Source organism: Colletotrichum phormii, assembly GCF_030913505.1.
Source record: "Colletotrichum phormii strain CBS 102054 chromosome Unknown BDP81scaffold_34, whole genome shotgun sequence".
Lineage (NCBI taxonomy): Eukaryota > Fungi > Ascomycota > Sordariomycetes > Glomerellales > Glomerellaceae > Colletotrichum > Colletotrichum phormii.
The window spans coordinates 99,136-113,674 of record NW_026851476.1 but is presented as its reverse complement, the minus strand read 5'-3'; the positions used below and the strand labels follow the sequence as shown (position 1 = coordinate 113,674).

General features: G+C 53.4%; 4 protein-coding genes across 4 annotated transcripts; 1 reads left to right on the top strand and 3 right to left on the bottom strand.

Moving 5' to 3' along the window:
* Positions 1 to 1,555: 1,555 nt before the first annotated feature.
* BDP81DRAFT_465893 (major facilitator superfamily transporter) lies at positions 1,556 to 3,372 on the bottom strand (the record flags this gene model as incomplete). Its single annotated transcript, XM_060594338.1, has 4 exons — positions 1,556 to 2,571; positions 2,647 to 2,947; positions 3,057 to 3,113; positions 3,229 to 3,372. The coding sequence occupies 4 exons, from the start codon at positions 3,370 to 3,372 to the stop codon at positions 1,556 to 1,558; spliced, it is 1,518 nt and encodes a 505-aa protein (XP_060438589.1).
* Positions 3,373 to 8,754: 5,382 nt separating this feature from the next.
* BDP81DRAFT_465892 (cytosine-purine permease) lies at positions 8,755 to 10,514 on the bottom strand (the record flags this gene model as incomplete). The annotated part of the gene is made up of 5 exons (XM_060594337.1): positions 8,755 to 9,460; positions 9,524 to 9,922; positions 9,994 to 10,158; positions 10,240 to 10,385; positions 10,434 to 10,514. The coding sequence occupies 5 exons, from the start codon at positions 10,512 to 10,514 to the stop codon at positions 8,755 to 8,757; spliced, it is 1,497 nt and encodes a 498-aa protein (XP_060438588.1).
* Positions 10,515 to 11,435: 921 nt separating this feature from the next.
* BDP81DRAFT_360464 (major facilitator superfamily domain-containing protein) lies at positions 11,436 to 14,025 on the top strand. The gene is made up of 9 exons (XM_060586396.1): positions 11,436 to 11,741; positions 11,795 to 11,910; positions 12,011 to 12,190; positions 12,249 to 12,325; positions 12,385 to 12,500; positions 12,586 to 13,130; positions 13,199 to 13,287; positions 13,347 to 13,750; positions 13,813 to 14,025. Exons 1-8 carry the CDS (start codon positions 11,554 to 11,556, stop codon positions 13,539 to 13,541), a joined length of 1,506 nt encoding a protein of 501 aa, XP_060438587.1. The 5' UTR covers positions 11,436 to 11,553; the 3' UTR covers positions 13,542 to 13,750; positions 13,813 to 14,025.
* BDP81DRAFT_455153 (putative N-carbamoylsarcosine amidase) lies at positions 13,613 to 14,367 on the bottom strand (the record flags this gene model as incomplete). The annotated part of the gene is made up of 2 exons (XM_060593035.1): positions 13,613 to 13,750; positions 13,813 to 14,367. The coding sequence occupies 2 exons, from the start codon at positions 14,365 to 14,367 to the stop codon at positions 13,613 to 13,615; spliced, it is 693 nt and encodes a 230-aa protein (XP_060438586.1).
* Positions 14,368 to 14,539: the final 172 nt, after the last annotated feature.

Here is a 14,539-nt window from a genome sequence, read left to right as displayed (position 1 = left end):
GTGGCAATTCATGAAATATCTCCAAGGGAGCGGCGATCGCAACGGCAAACATCAAGTCTGTTAAGAAGGCGCTAGGGAACGGCGCGGCGTTTGGATTCCAACTGGGAGGTTCAATCGCCGTCAAAGGCCGTAGAAAACCTAGGAGTTTGTGGGAAGAAGAAGTTGAAGTTTCCTTAGACTCGGCAAGTGTTTTGACTCATATCTTCCATTCCACATCCTTCTGATCATGTGTACTAATAAAATACGTGCAATCACAACGTGGGACGCGTTTCTGGAAGAAGTGGTGCGATGGAAAAGTCAGAGTCAAGATCATATGCGATCCTTTCTTGCAATACCGTGAAAGAAAATTGCGTCTCCGTTTCTCTTCCTGCTGCGACATTATAGAGCTCCCACAACCCTCCAGAGGTTACTGGCAGTTCAATCTTCGCCTTGATGGCAATGGCGATGATGTACGTCTTGTCGTTCAAAGGGGCTACATGGGCCAGAACGGAAAGAAGCTTTGCCGCCAAATGTCGACCATAGATCTGCCGTTGTACTATTATCCATCGTACTGTTGTTGTCTAGTAAAAACAGATGCAGAAGATGAAGGCCGGGGTCTTTTGGTCTTGGAAACGGGGGAGATTGTGGCCTGTCCACAAGAGCAGACGCGAAAAGATCTTCAACGACAGGAACAGGCACGGCTTGATAAGACGGGGGATAATCGAAAGCGAAACCGGATGACCTTCTCAGCGCGCGTCAAAAGCAGTTACAAACACGGAACCGGCTTCAAACCTCGCGGGCACTTACCGGAACTTAAGAAGACAGCAGCTAAATCAGGTTATGATAGCTCTGTAGGTGAGCGCATTTTTGCCGATTTGGTAGAGGAAACTATCACCGTGGCGAGCAGCAAAGCTCAAGGGTCAGGGGTCTCAACAGACTTTGAAACCCTGACTCCTTGTCAAGCTTCGTCTGAGGAAATCTTCAGTGATGACCCTGAGGATGAGCTTCAAGAGCAGCTGGAGCAACCGAGCATATACTCTCTCTGAGCACACCTTAATGACTTCACGTTCTCAAAGAATGAACTCTGTGCTTCCCAGAAGCCAATCCAGCTTTTAGCCTCTACACGTTTGTAACCCGTTCACACGATTTGTGGTAGTTGTTAAAATGCTCGCGGAGAGCTATTGAGGATCGATCATCAATACATAGATGGATTTGTAAGCCCATGTCCAAGTATCTCCGGCGCTTTAAGTTGGTGGAAAAGCGCACTGCTAGTTAAATGATATCTTGTAGCTAAATACTCCAAACCCCGACTCGTTGCTAGAACTTGTAATTATTGAGAAAGTCTCACAATCTTTAGCCTATGGCCCATGCACTTGGTAAAGGAAACAGGACTGAAGGTCTCATGGGAAATGTAAGATGGTATCATTTGACTTCACAAAAGACAAAGAATGTACAAAAAAGCGCGCTAAAGGCACTATGTAACCTATACATGTCTGTTCAATCTTTGAACGGAGGGCTCACGCCTCCTGGTCCAGTTTCTATAGCTGTAAGAGCAAACCAAAGCACCGTATAGCACCTAGAGCGTGTACATGAAGTCTGGACGCTTGTCTCCAGCAACCCATCTCTGCTCATCAGTCATACCAGCCCACTGGGCATCCATCTTACCGGCTCTGCGTCGGCTATTGGAGACTCTGAGCGCAAAGTGCATGAAGATGGATCCACCCAGAAGGAAGAGAATCTGGTAGCCCAAGACGACACCGTGACCAGTGAGGTAACGAGGAGACTCGGTCTTGATGTAGATGTTGGAGGAGACAACACCGTTGAGGTTACCCCAGCCAACAACCATGCCGAGGACGAAGGCTCGCTTGAGAGAGCCTTCGGTATTGTTGATGACCCAGGAGAGGGTGTTTGAGATGGTAGGGTAGATACCAGCGGCGCCGAGGAAGGTTCCGGCGTACTGGACCTGGGGGTTGGTCGTGGAGATGAGCATGACGAATCCGACGATACCAATAGTGACAGTCGCGACGTTGCAGTATCCACGCCAGCGGGTCTTGTCGGCAATGACACCGACAGTAACGGTGAGAGCAGCAGCAACGGCGTAAGGCGGGACGGAAAGCAGCTGGGCCTTGGTGCCTTGGTGGCCCATGCCGCGGAGAATGGTAGGCAGGAAGAGGGAGAAGGCGTAGAGGGGCACGAGGCAGCCCATGTAGATGACCATGTAGCCATACGTCTTCCAGTCCGACATGGCGGCATAGATGTGGCGCTTGTCAAAGTCTTCCGCGGTGCGGCCCTGCTTGTCGGCGATGAGGCGGCGCTGGACGCGGATGCGCTCGTCGGGGGTCAGGAAGCGGGCGTTCTCGGGCCAGTCGAAGACCATCCACCAACAGAAGATGCCGACGAAGACGGTGGCCAGACCCTCGATGATGAAGATCCAGGCCCAGCCGGGCTTGCCGCCGATGTCTTCCATCTTGGCGATGGCTGCGGCGAGGAGACCGCCGAAAGAGCCGGCGAGGGCGGCGGCGGAGAAGAAGACGGCGGAGCGGACACCGATTTCGGATCCCTTGTACCAGCAGGAAAGGTAGTAATTGACACCTAGAATCTCGCATTAGCCTGTGGAATCTCACTACGATAGGTAAATATGACCCCATGATGAGGTTGTGGGCTTACCAGGGAAGAGACCAGCCTCAGCGATGCCGAGGAACCAGCGGGCCGCAAGGAGACCGGAGAAGTTGGTGCACAGACCCATGAGGGTCATGATCATGCCCCAGACGATGATGATTCCGGTGAAGAAGATGCGGGGTGTGAGGCGCTTGAGCAGGGCGTTGGTGGCGGGCTCGAAGACGGCGTAGCTGATGAAGAAGATGGTGAGCGACATGTTGTAGTCGGTGCCGCTCATTTTGAGGTCATCCTCCATGCCGGCGAGACGCGCATTGCCAATGTTGGTTCGGTCGAGGAAAGAAAGGAGGTACTATGTAGAAATTTGAATCAGTATGCCGTCAACCGTATTGTGCGCGCGCAGCCGCTCATGCGCTGGATCCCTCGGAGGGAGGTGAGTGAGAGGGAAGATCGTGTCTTACAAGGAGGGATAACCAGGGGACCAGCCAAAGGTCGACCTTCCACATAAGCTTCTTGTCCTAAGGTTCGGGGGCAACGTTAGCACACCTCGGCTCATCTCTTCGTTTGAAATGATTGAGTGAGTAAGGACTTCACGATCTCATCACTCATCAACGGGGGAGGGAACACACGTACGATGGCGGCACGCTCCTCAGCAGACTTTCCGGCGTCGGGATCGGGCAGATCGGCGAGCATCTGCGCTTGCTCGAGCTGTGAGTCGATGGGCTTCTCGTCCGAGCTCTCGGCGAGCTCGTGGTCGTTCTTCCCGTCGCGATCCATGGCTACGGTATTGGAACGATGATCGTTGGCAGCGGGAAAGGTGTTCGATGTGCGAATGAGATTTGCGTATGCGCGCGCACGTTGAAACAAGGCGTGTTGCTCTTCCGAGGTTTGCTTGTGGGATCCCGCAGAAAAGTTTGCTTCCCTCTTCCCTATCAGAGATGAATAAAAGAAAAAGAAACCTCAAGAAAGAGAGGTAGGAGCCGTCAGAAAGGCAAGCGCACTAATTTCGGTGCGTCGTTCGCTTAAATGGTCGGGTTATTCAGGTGTATTCACAAGTAACCGAAGTTTAGGATGAGAGTGGGCGAGGGGAGAGGTTGACCAAGACTCGAGATGTGGTGGAACGCGGCAGACGGGAGGCGTTGAGAGGAGAGATGGAAAGGTTAATTGTGAGAGAGAGAAACCCACAGAGAGAGAGGATGTGTCCCAAAACAACCTGGGTGAGCTTGAGGGGCAGATCCGAAGCCAACGTGGGATGAAACCTTGAGCGCTGCTTCTTATAAATTTGACGACAACACGGGATGTAGGCGGCCGTCTCGTCTCCCTCTCATATTCAAAGATAATCCTGCCATGCCCGGGACCCTCCGTGGCCGCCGAGTGCTACCCCCGATCCACTCACACTCACACTCACACTCTATACATCACATACCCCAATGGGAAGGACGAAATTGGTTTCTCATCTGAATGGTTTCGGTGGAGGGCCCCCCTCTCTTCGGAAGTACTGTGTAAACAGCCATCACCGTGCGGGCTTCCGACGGGAGGGGGACGGGAGTACTTCAAATTCGGTACCGGAAACCCTGTCTACCAGTCATAGCTTCGCCGCCGCGCCGCCCACGACATGGACTTAGACTGGATTTAGGTCTGGTAGCTCTGGGAGTGCCTTATCCGTAACTGCGGGCAGGGTTTGCAGGGCTTTGGCTTCCGGTACGTACTACGTAGCCATGCAGCATGCAGGTTGCTGGTCGTGGTCCTCCTCGCAGCTGGATTGCATGCATGTCGAGACGAACAAAACGACAGGGGGGATCCGGGTTGGGGATGTGTGTGACTGGCTCTAGCTCTGGCTCAGGATTAGGACTTTGGACTTGTTGCTTGTGTCTCCGACGTCTCGACTCCTCGAGTCGCATTCAGCAAAAGTTGTCCAACTTCCTCGTCCGTACGACCGATAACTTGCCCCCGCCAATGCATGCCCAGAGCTCTTGGCACTTCTCATGAACCAACCCCGGAGCAGTTTGTTGCTAGCGATTGGTCCGCAGACTGGTGAGTCTGGGGCTAGCTAGGAAGGCAGGCTGTGGGCAGAACAGAGGATGGGGGTTTCGAAATGGTTTATGGGGAGAAGAGAGCGCGAAGCAGCATCTGCAAGAATAAGCCAGACAGGTGAATGGTCCGTTTCCAATACGACGATGGGAAGTGATAGAGAAGAGAGAACCAGAGTCAACGATGCCCAGGCCATTTGAGCAATATCCATGACTCGTCGAGCGCAGCCCTCAACTTTCTTCTGCCCAGCCCGAGAAGCCTGCGCTTGTGCTGGCACCAGAAGCAAACACGACGGGCAGTGTGCCCTAAGGATATTGCAAATTGGCCTATTGGAATGAAACCATTGCTCCTTGCTGGCAGCACATTGTCTGCACGTCCCAGTGTGTGACCCAAGGGATTTGTTTGTGTTACTTACGAAAAGGCTGTACCCTGCAAGCTAAGGAGTGCTGGACGGTTCACGAACACCAACGGAAACGCTAGATGGACAAGAAGATCAAGCTGGATGCATGGAATGTTCGATTCTTCCCGTTAGCTTCCTTGTCTCCGAAGTATGTGAGTCCTTCAGGACGGGTACTGCATTAAGTTCGAGCCGTCCTCCCCCAAGTTTCTCACAAGCTTGTTCTCGTGGTGATGGGCGTTCACATCGCGGCGCGGGGGAGAAAACGGGGAAGAGGATGGGGAACCTGGAGGCTGGTGGAGGTGCCGGTAGGCAACATGAAGACAGGGGTGAGAACATGAACACTTTTCGACGGAGTTCTCCCCCGACATCATCTCTCTCCTCAGTGCCGCCATCATCCTTTTGTCATCATCGTGACCCCGTCTTCCCCTCACGAGCCTCTCCACTCATCCATCCACCGACATTCGTGGAGGCCCCCAGACGAAATAAGCATAAGAAGCAGAAAAAGTTCGGACATTGAGCGAGATACTTGGCCAGAGACAGGGAACCAGCCTTCTCACGAAACCCCCATGCCGTGCCCCTCCTCCTTTCTCTCCATCCATCCCCCCGCAATCCTGTTTCTGGACATTTTCCCCGCACAGAGAGAGAGTCGTGGAGTTTGACGAGAGCGCTCCGATTAATAGTTTACGGATCCCTTTCAGTCGAGGTCTTGGAAAGTCTTGGGGAGGGGCCCGGCAGTGGAGGCGGGCTAATCAAATTACGGCTCTTTGCCAAACTAGGGGAATTCTTACCGACGTCTGTGAGCCTCTGAACCTCTGGGCTCTGTGGGAGGACCTGTTTCCTGGTCTGCCAAGATCTTGCTAGAGAAGAGGCCAATGGGGCATCGCGTGCTTTTGACTTCTGTCTCTCTGTCATGTGCGATTAAGTCCGGGTCCATTGGGATGGAATTTGCCCAGTCCAGCCTGGCTTCATTTTCATCAGCGACATGGGTGATGGGGGGGGCACCGGGCTTCTTCCCGCTATTCTCATTCTCTGCTCCAGACTCCAGTGAAGCCGAGACCGGGCATCACACCGTGGGCGCTGGTTGGTGCTTGGCGGGCGCCCGAGCTAGCTATTCGACGGTCTTGTGAGCAATGAGCTTGTTGACGAGAGTTGAGCAACACGAGCTCCCCATACCGACAGAAGCCAATGGACGAGGGCAGATTTTCACTAGACAGGTGCGCCGTCATGAAATGTGCAAGCCACAAGTTTCTTCTCTCACCGAAAGCTCATAGCAGAAGAGGAGAACGACGTGGTCTTGGCGACTGACGCGCCCGTTTCCCAGTTCATGTCCTGGGAGCAGCCGCCGTCCAGGGCACTGCGAGCAAGACGACTGGGGAAGCGGTCGACAAGATAACCTTTGCCGCCATTGAGACCGACTTTGACACGAACTGTGGCCCTCGAGCTGGCGGCGTCGCCAGCCGGGGGCAAGCTTGGGGTTGAGCTAACCCGCACCGCAGACTAAGTATCTCTACGGGCTCCCAAATGGAACAATGCGCGTTTTTTTCGTTGGTCTTGTTCCTTGGCGGGGAAGAGAGAATCTAGATCGCAATGTGTCAAGGTTCCTCTTCCCCGGATTTCCTGGTCAACATCAGTCCATCCCAGACTGAAATCACAGCACCACCGAGCATCCACTCCGGAGAAGGCGGAGTTCCCACGTTTTCTTTTCCACATCTTTCCTCTGCACCAACCAGTGAGAAAGTGACGCTCGGTCCGGGAGCTTTGGATTGGTCGTCAACAATTTGCAAGTTCTACGTACCTAGGGCTCCTATGAAATGCTCGATGGACCCCAAAGGCTCACGAGGCCAAGCCTAAGAAGAGGTCTAATCATCGACGCTCCCGGTTATCTTGGCAATAAACCGGCTGGATTCTTCAGTCCCAACAACACTCATTGGTGCGGGCGATACCGGATAACACACCTCTCTCAACCGCATAAGCCATCTGCGTGACCACGCGACGAACGTCCATCCAGGTACGAAATAGTCCAATCACATCCCGATACCGTTCTGAACGAGGCGAAACCCTATTTGGACGGTCGCCACTGAGAGGTGAGCTAGAAAGTTCAAAGACCGTCCTCCGGGTGTGGTGTGGCGACACCGCCTCAACTCGATGGAATCACTACAGACTACAATGCCGTCTGGATGGGACGATGCCGTGGTTTCACGACGTCCCGGTTTGGTTCCGTGTTCCCCTGCACTTGGTTCTGGGATAAGATCGCCTCTCACGCCGTTCCCGCTCCAGTGGCTGGCGGCCGGGCGTGCAACCCTTGCAAACGACTCCCGATATCACGGTCGAAGGGAAAGGAGGAGGCAGCGATAACTTGTGGTTAGAACGTTCGACTGGTGTTCAAATGCATGAGGGTGCAAAGAAATCAGACTCCGAGCCGTCACACGCCTCAATTGCAACCGGCTCGGATTGTTGTTTGCTGGTCAGTCATTGCCGAGGGACACCCGCGATTCGTCACCGATGATGCGGATACAGAAAAGTAAGACGGATGGAGGGAGAATGAGAGTGACAATGAAAGTGAAGATGAGAGTGAGAGTGAGTGTAAGCCGGCACTGGGGGCAGCACCGGCCAGCTGTTGGTCCAATACTCTCGCGTTTCTCGCCTGCTTTCGAGCAAGAACGTGCATTTCTTCCTCCTGTCTCTCTCCCTACATCAAACTCAGTCTCATCCCATGCAACCTCCTTCGTTCGAGTAGGTGACACAGACCGAGCGGCGATGCGGTTTCATTTCCGTAGCCTCGGAGCGCCATGTCCTGCGTACAGTATGCGGCGAAAAGCAAACAATACCCTTTCTTTTCTCCTTCTCCTTACAGTCGTCTCAACATTTTCTCCCGGATCGTGCTCCCGCCACTGCCGCAGTATGGAGAAAGACGACGACGAAGGGCATGGTATGGGATCTCCGGATGAGTTCCGTCCCAGTTGGTTGGTGCGAGATCTCTCTGCAGGGCCCCATCTCGGGCGTTATTCCAACATGAGCAATCCTGTGCGAGACGGCTTGCCGCCGAAAACGTGTTGTTTGCTTCCTTCTTGCATATGCTGTTGCAGTATCGCCGACCAGTGTATGGTCATCATCCCGTCTGTTTACATGTATTCTTATTCGACCGGCAACGATGATCCCGAAAATGCCTCAAGGAGAATACCACACTGTGGGAAGAAGAATATCTTTGATTGGATTTTTGCCAACAAAGGACGCGTGTTGTGACAGCTTCAATCTTGCTGCAGGGTCGTAGGGGAGGATGACACCGCCCTGAATATCAATTTGTTTGCCCGAGGTTACCGACGCGCGGCATGCCTGGAGAAGCATGTTCCGTTGCGGGAGGTCCAGGTAAGTAAATTAGCTATTGGCTTCGAGATTCTCGGATCCCTAATCCTAAGGGATTCCATGCGCCAAGTGGTACATGGGAAGAGCGGCGATGCAAGCATCCACGCGCATAGATCTATTGCTGCGCCTAACATGCTTCCACCCGTCGGTCTCTGCCTATGGCAAGCAAACAGTATGGATTGAACCTATTGACCACTTGTTACATCTTCCTCATGAACCTTCCCGTCTGTACCGTAGATGAGTATCTTGATATAGTTGCTATCCCTGCGATCCTTCCCAGCGGGCCAAGCGGCGCAGCTCGCACAACACACCCGTTGGACCTCATCGCCATGGGTCGATTCCCATTTGTCTTGGGATCTATCCTCTCATCGCCCTGAAAATCTCTTTTCCAACTTCCTAAACACCAAATACAGCAACCCAGATACCACAAACGCCAGCTCGAACCCAATATCCCCGGTCGTCTCGGCGATCGGCCCGATCCACCACACCTGCGCCATGCAGGGGACGACAATACCGAAGCAAGAGACGCACGCCGCCAATGCCGCCACACCGAGAGGCAGTCTCGCGGCGTCATCCCAGGCGTCGGGGTCGTAACTCGCGCAGTCGGCACCGCGAAGCCAGAGGTGCTCGACGAGAACCACGCCGAGAAAGGCCGCAGACCAGTAACCTATGAGAGCGATGAAGTTCTCTAGGCTCGCGAAGAAGTTGGTTGCCGCTCGGATGCCGACGGGGATGACCACCGCTGTCACTAGCAGCGCGTAGACGTAGCGCGGGACGGCCGTGGCCTTTCGAGAGAAAGGCGCGAGGAGGAGCTGGAAGTTGAGGGTTACGGAGTAGCTTGTTGCTGCGATGTTGCCGAGGAGCGTGAAAGAGAGGATTACGGTGACGAACGCGCCGAACCCTCCTGCCGGACTTAGCATCGCCGCCATGACACCGCCGACTAGGTTATCCTCGTAGCCGGTCTCCCATGAGGGAACGCTAGTTACTGCTCCTGCGATCGCCGCGCCGAGGATCATGAGGAGGATCGTGGGGGTCGCGAGACCTGCGTAAGTGTACCAGAAGATCTTTTTCCTAACAAACTGCGTAAGATTAAAACTGCCTGAGCCTGTCGAGGTCACACGAAGAGTCACTAACGATGAAGTAGATGGTTCCAGATAAGTTGTGAAATCCGAAGCCAGACATGCCCAAGGGATCATGTACGAAGCCACGATCATGCCAAAGGAGACAACAGCCTGTGCAGTCGCCGGCTCGGTCGGTGCTTGATCCTTCAAGTGTGAACCACCGCAACCTGTGGCAATAACAATTGCTATGACAGCCGGTATCCATGCGAACCTTTCGTAGAGATGAAGAATGGTGAACCCGCAAAAGGAGATCACCAGAGCGAGAAGAGCCACGATGACGATGCCTACTGCAGGACTTACGTCGCCACCTCCGACGGCCGAAAGGCATTGTCCGCCGATGACTGCCATGATTACGCAGAACCCTACCAGAGTTGCCAGATTGAGTAGAACGGGAACCGCGACCAAGTGACGACTGAGTTGTTCGTCAGTGGTAATCCCCAAAGTTTGGCAGATCGCCAAAGAGGTGGGTAGACGGGGACGGACCCAAAGCTAAACCTTGCCTGTATCATCTGCCTCATTCCCGTCTTTGGGCCCAAGGTTGACAGATATGCCGGTAAAGTCGTCGTCAGAAGAGTGAAGAAGATGATGACTAGAGCCGAGTCTCTCAGTGCAAGCCCATATGTTGCGGCGAGCATCCCAAAGGTGATCCTGCCGCCGCCGTTAGCGATGAACTCTTTGCGTCGTCAAGAGGCTGAGTTGAGGACAGCGTTCTAGCAGGTAGGCACTTACGGGAGCATGTTCGCATTCATACACCACCATAACGTAAAGACGTTGACCGTCTTGGTAACAACCCGCTCTTCGATGGGAATTGGGGTGATGCCTCGCACTTCCACCCGGCCGAATATGACTAGGCTATTAATGAGGCCTCTCCAACCCTTTATTTCTTCCGCCTGCGCATCTTGGATGGAACTTGTGCTTTCCACATCGTTCTTCTCGTTTTTGCTGGAGGCTGTCTCTGGAGAAGTTGGTTCACCGAGTCCGTTCTGCTTCGGACGATCAATCATGCCTGTCTTTGCTGCAGACTTCTTCTATTATGGCGAGATTGCAGCGCAAGACCTTAGACTGGCGGATTGGTGGAGGTCGAGGAATCGAATCCACTTCTGGATACGGTGGAGGTCAAGATGCTCCATCATCCACGTAAAGCCAGGTCTTTTAAGTAATTGGAGGTAGTTCGATATGGGCAATGGTCACTTTCGGACGAGATAAAACCTGCGTTGATTGCTCCTTCGGTAATCCATGAAAACCGAGTCTTCCAATTATTGACCGTGGCAATGGGCCCGAAGGCTTGGGTGACTGATAACAGGAGCATCGTATGTTGACCAGGTTGACAGGAGAGACAGGATATTCCTCTTTGCTAAGGTGTGTTCAGGTTGAACCTGGTTGCCAAGAGGTCGCCGGCTGCAGCCCTTCCCAACCGCATCTCTTGTCAAGATAAGGAACAGGCAAAAGAGATTGCCGGATCTTCGAGTCTTAGCCTCCGATACATCGGACTTCCTGGTGGCCACTGGCCCATGATAGCCTATCACTAACCCTGGAACTTGGCACCCCGGATATGCGCCAGATACATCACTGCAAACCGGCCCAAGATCCCCACGAGCCGAATCCACAAAGCTCCACCATCCAAGAGCCGCTCTGCCAATGTGTCAATCCGCTTACTTAGCAAGCCTAGCGACGGATTATGTCAATGACGATAGGCTAACTAATGCGAACCGTTCATAGCCTAACAAACGGGACTGGCCCATCCCCCTTCTCGGATGGCCTTGCCGCGGCGGACCCGCCGCTGTTCGCCTCTTCCGAAACCGGCGCCGAAATCTTTTGGCCGATTTCTGGGTCTGCGTGGGGTCCAAAATGTCCTCGGTCAAGATTTTTCGTAGGCCGAGGTGGTATGGGTATTTCGCCAGCCGGGGAACTGCAAAGGGGCATTTCTTGCTCCTCTCCTCATCTTTCCCTCCGCCAAGGAATTCACACGTCCATTGAGCCGTCCGGACGGTCCCATCACGGCATCCACTTCCCCGATTCCCGGCCTCCGAGTTGTGCCCCACGATGGCTGAATCTAAAACCGATGGCCCCGATCCCGGGTCCGGCGCTGTGCCTGCTCCGAGCTCCCTAACCGGACAGGAGAATCTTGTGCTTCCACTAGGGGAGAACGCACCTGCGGAGCCCTACAGCATATTCACTCGCAAAGAGAAGTGGTTCATCGTCGCAATGGTCGCTGTCGCGGGTTTCTATAGGTAAATTACTTATTGTCATCCCCTCTATCGCATACTCTAACATTGCGGCTTAGCCCGCTGCCGGCAAACATTTACCTACCAGCAATACCCAAACTATCGGAAGCATTTGGAAAGTCCGTCGAGCTCCTCAACTTGACAGTCACAGCCTTCCTTGCGACCCAAGGTGTCTGTAAGTTATGCGCTCCATAGCACAGTTCGTCCCTCACCCTCCCTCTCATCTCCCAGCCAGTGTTTGAAATGCCTCTCCCCTAATACGTGTAAATGAACAGCGCCGATGCTATGGGGACCTCTCTCCGACCGTTATGGAAGGCGACCAGTGTTTTTAGTCTGCCTGACCATCTTGATCGGAGCGTGTATAGGAATAGCCGTGATTCCTACTGACGCTTTCTGGCTCTTAATTGTCCTCCGCTGTCTACAGGCTGCAGGCTGCGCTAGCACAATTGCCCTCGGTAAGTTTTCCTTTTCCTCGAACTACTCGATACGTAATACTGACCTGTTGGGGGATAGGAGCGGGTGTCATTGGCGATATTTCGACTCCTGAAGAGAGGGGAGGGTTCTTTGGCACGTTCAACCTCGGACCCATGGTTAGTCTAGCTACCATTGCCATGTTAACAGTACTCCGTCATATCGCTAACACTACTAGCTCTCACCCTGCATCGCTCCCGCAATTGGTGGTGCTCTTTCCGATAAACTTGGATGGCGTTCCATTTTCTGGTTCCAAGTCATTATGGCTGTCTGCTGCCTTCTATTCATCCTGTTGTAAGTTCCGCTTGACAAGCCAGGCCAGCCCCTCTCCTCCCTCCCTTACTCAAAATCGGGTCCCAACGAAAACCCATCTCTATAGGTTCCTTCCAGAGACTCTTCGAAACCTCGTTGGCAACGGAAGTATCTCTCTTGGCGGGGTTTACACCCCTCTGTTGCCGATCGTAGGTAGATCTCGAAGGAAGAACAAGACACAGCGCAACAAGTCCGGTGTCCGGCGGTCAATCAACCCTTTCGTTATCCTCGTATATCCCGATGTCGCCATAACCCTAACCTTCACGGGCGTGGTTTATGCAGTCAATAACACTGTCGTGACGACGGTCGCCTCTTCCTTTGCCAAAGTCTATCCTTGGCTGTCCGAAACCGCACTCGGTCTGTGCTATTTACCCACAGGATTTGGCATGATCGTTGGCAGCACCCTTACCGGCAAGTTTCTCGATTGGGACTATGCTCGTATCAAGAAGAAGGTCGAAGAATCCGACGGCGCTATCATGTTCCCTAAGGAGTATGCACGTCTGAGGACCATGCCGGTGTTGCTAGTGCTTTTCTCCGGAGCTGTGATAGCATGGGGCTTTTGTGTCGATCGAGGGGTTCATATCGCTGTCCCTCTCGTCCTTCAGATCGTCTGTAAGTTGACCACATAAGCTACATGTCTCTATTAGTCAAGTCGCGATTCCACAACTGACCACTTCTAGTGGGGTATACGTCAATTGCTATTCTCAACACAACCATGACTCTCATGATCGACATCCTACAAACGAGAAGCTCGGCAGCGACAGCATGTGTGAGTAAATGGCTCGTTAAAACTATGCCAGAATTTCGAAATGTTAATACTAGCCGCAGACAAACCTTGTGCGATGCTTGCTGGCAGCCCTCTTGGTAGGTCTCATTGACAGGATGACCGCCGCCTTGCGCATCAGCTGGAGCTATGTTCTACTTGGCGGAGCTTGTGCTCTTCTTCTTCCCCTCATGTACATCGAGATGAAGGTTGGTCCAAAGTGGAGAATGAGGCGAGACTCGAAGCCTGTGGATGAATGAGGACAGGATATGAGTTTTGATATTTATACCTCCGTACCAGGAACGGCACCATAGACGATCAAAGTACCATGTTATGCTACTTCCCATCCAGACTTCAAACGTGATATCGCATCTTTCATTGACACCACATCAGCATACTTGGAGTCAAGATCGAAAAGATTGGCGTTCTGAATCTCCTCGCTGCGATCACCGCACGCTTCGCGAGCAACCTGCAACGCCATCATCATATTAGTTTTCGATGCCCACAGTCATGTGGTACGGTAGAACTCACCATAGGTCGGAAACCATGCTGCATAGCATCCAAGGTCGTAGCTCTGACACATCCGCTCGTACTAACGCCGCAAATGACCACAGTATCGACGTTTCTACACGTCAACTCCGTCGCCAGCGTTGTGCCAAAGAAGCCGCTCGCATACTTTTTCTTCACCACGACATCGCCATTCTTCGGAGTCAGGTCTTCATTCACCCAGTCTGCCAGGCCTTGCGAGTGGAGGTCACTCCAGACCTGCCATACGGCCAGGGTCTTAGCCTTGAGCCAAAACAGGCCCGCATCCGCCATTTCGGGATCCGTGTATTCGACGGCCGTCCATACGACGGGTACACCGCCCTCTCGCGCTGCCGCTACTATCTGGGCTGCACTCTCAGGGACCGCAATGGCAGAGGGGTTGGCGGAGAGATCGAGGGGCGAGCCGGTGGTCCAGTAGGCCTTGCAGATATCGACGAGGAGCAGTGCAGGCCTTGAGCCCCAGCCCATGCGATTGCCGTAGCCGGAAGCGGCATAAGATGATATCTCGGGGTGTTGGCGGTGAGTCTCTGTGATTCCCATTGCTGAGACTGTTCAGTGGCGGGTAGAGCGCACGGATCGGTGGTAAGGGGGGTGAGAAGGTAAGTTGATTGCCAAAAATTTATTGAAACTACTCCGAACTCTCTCAGGATGTCTTCTGTGTAATTCTCAGTTAATATGTTATGGCTCTTAATTGAGGTGGGCAGGCCTCGAG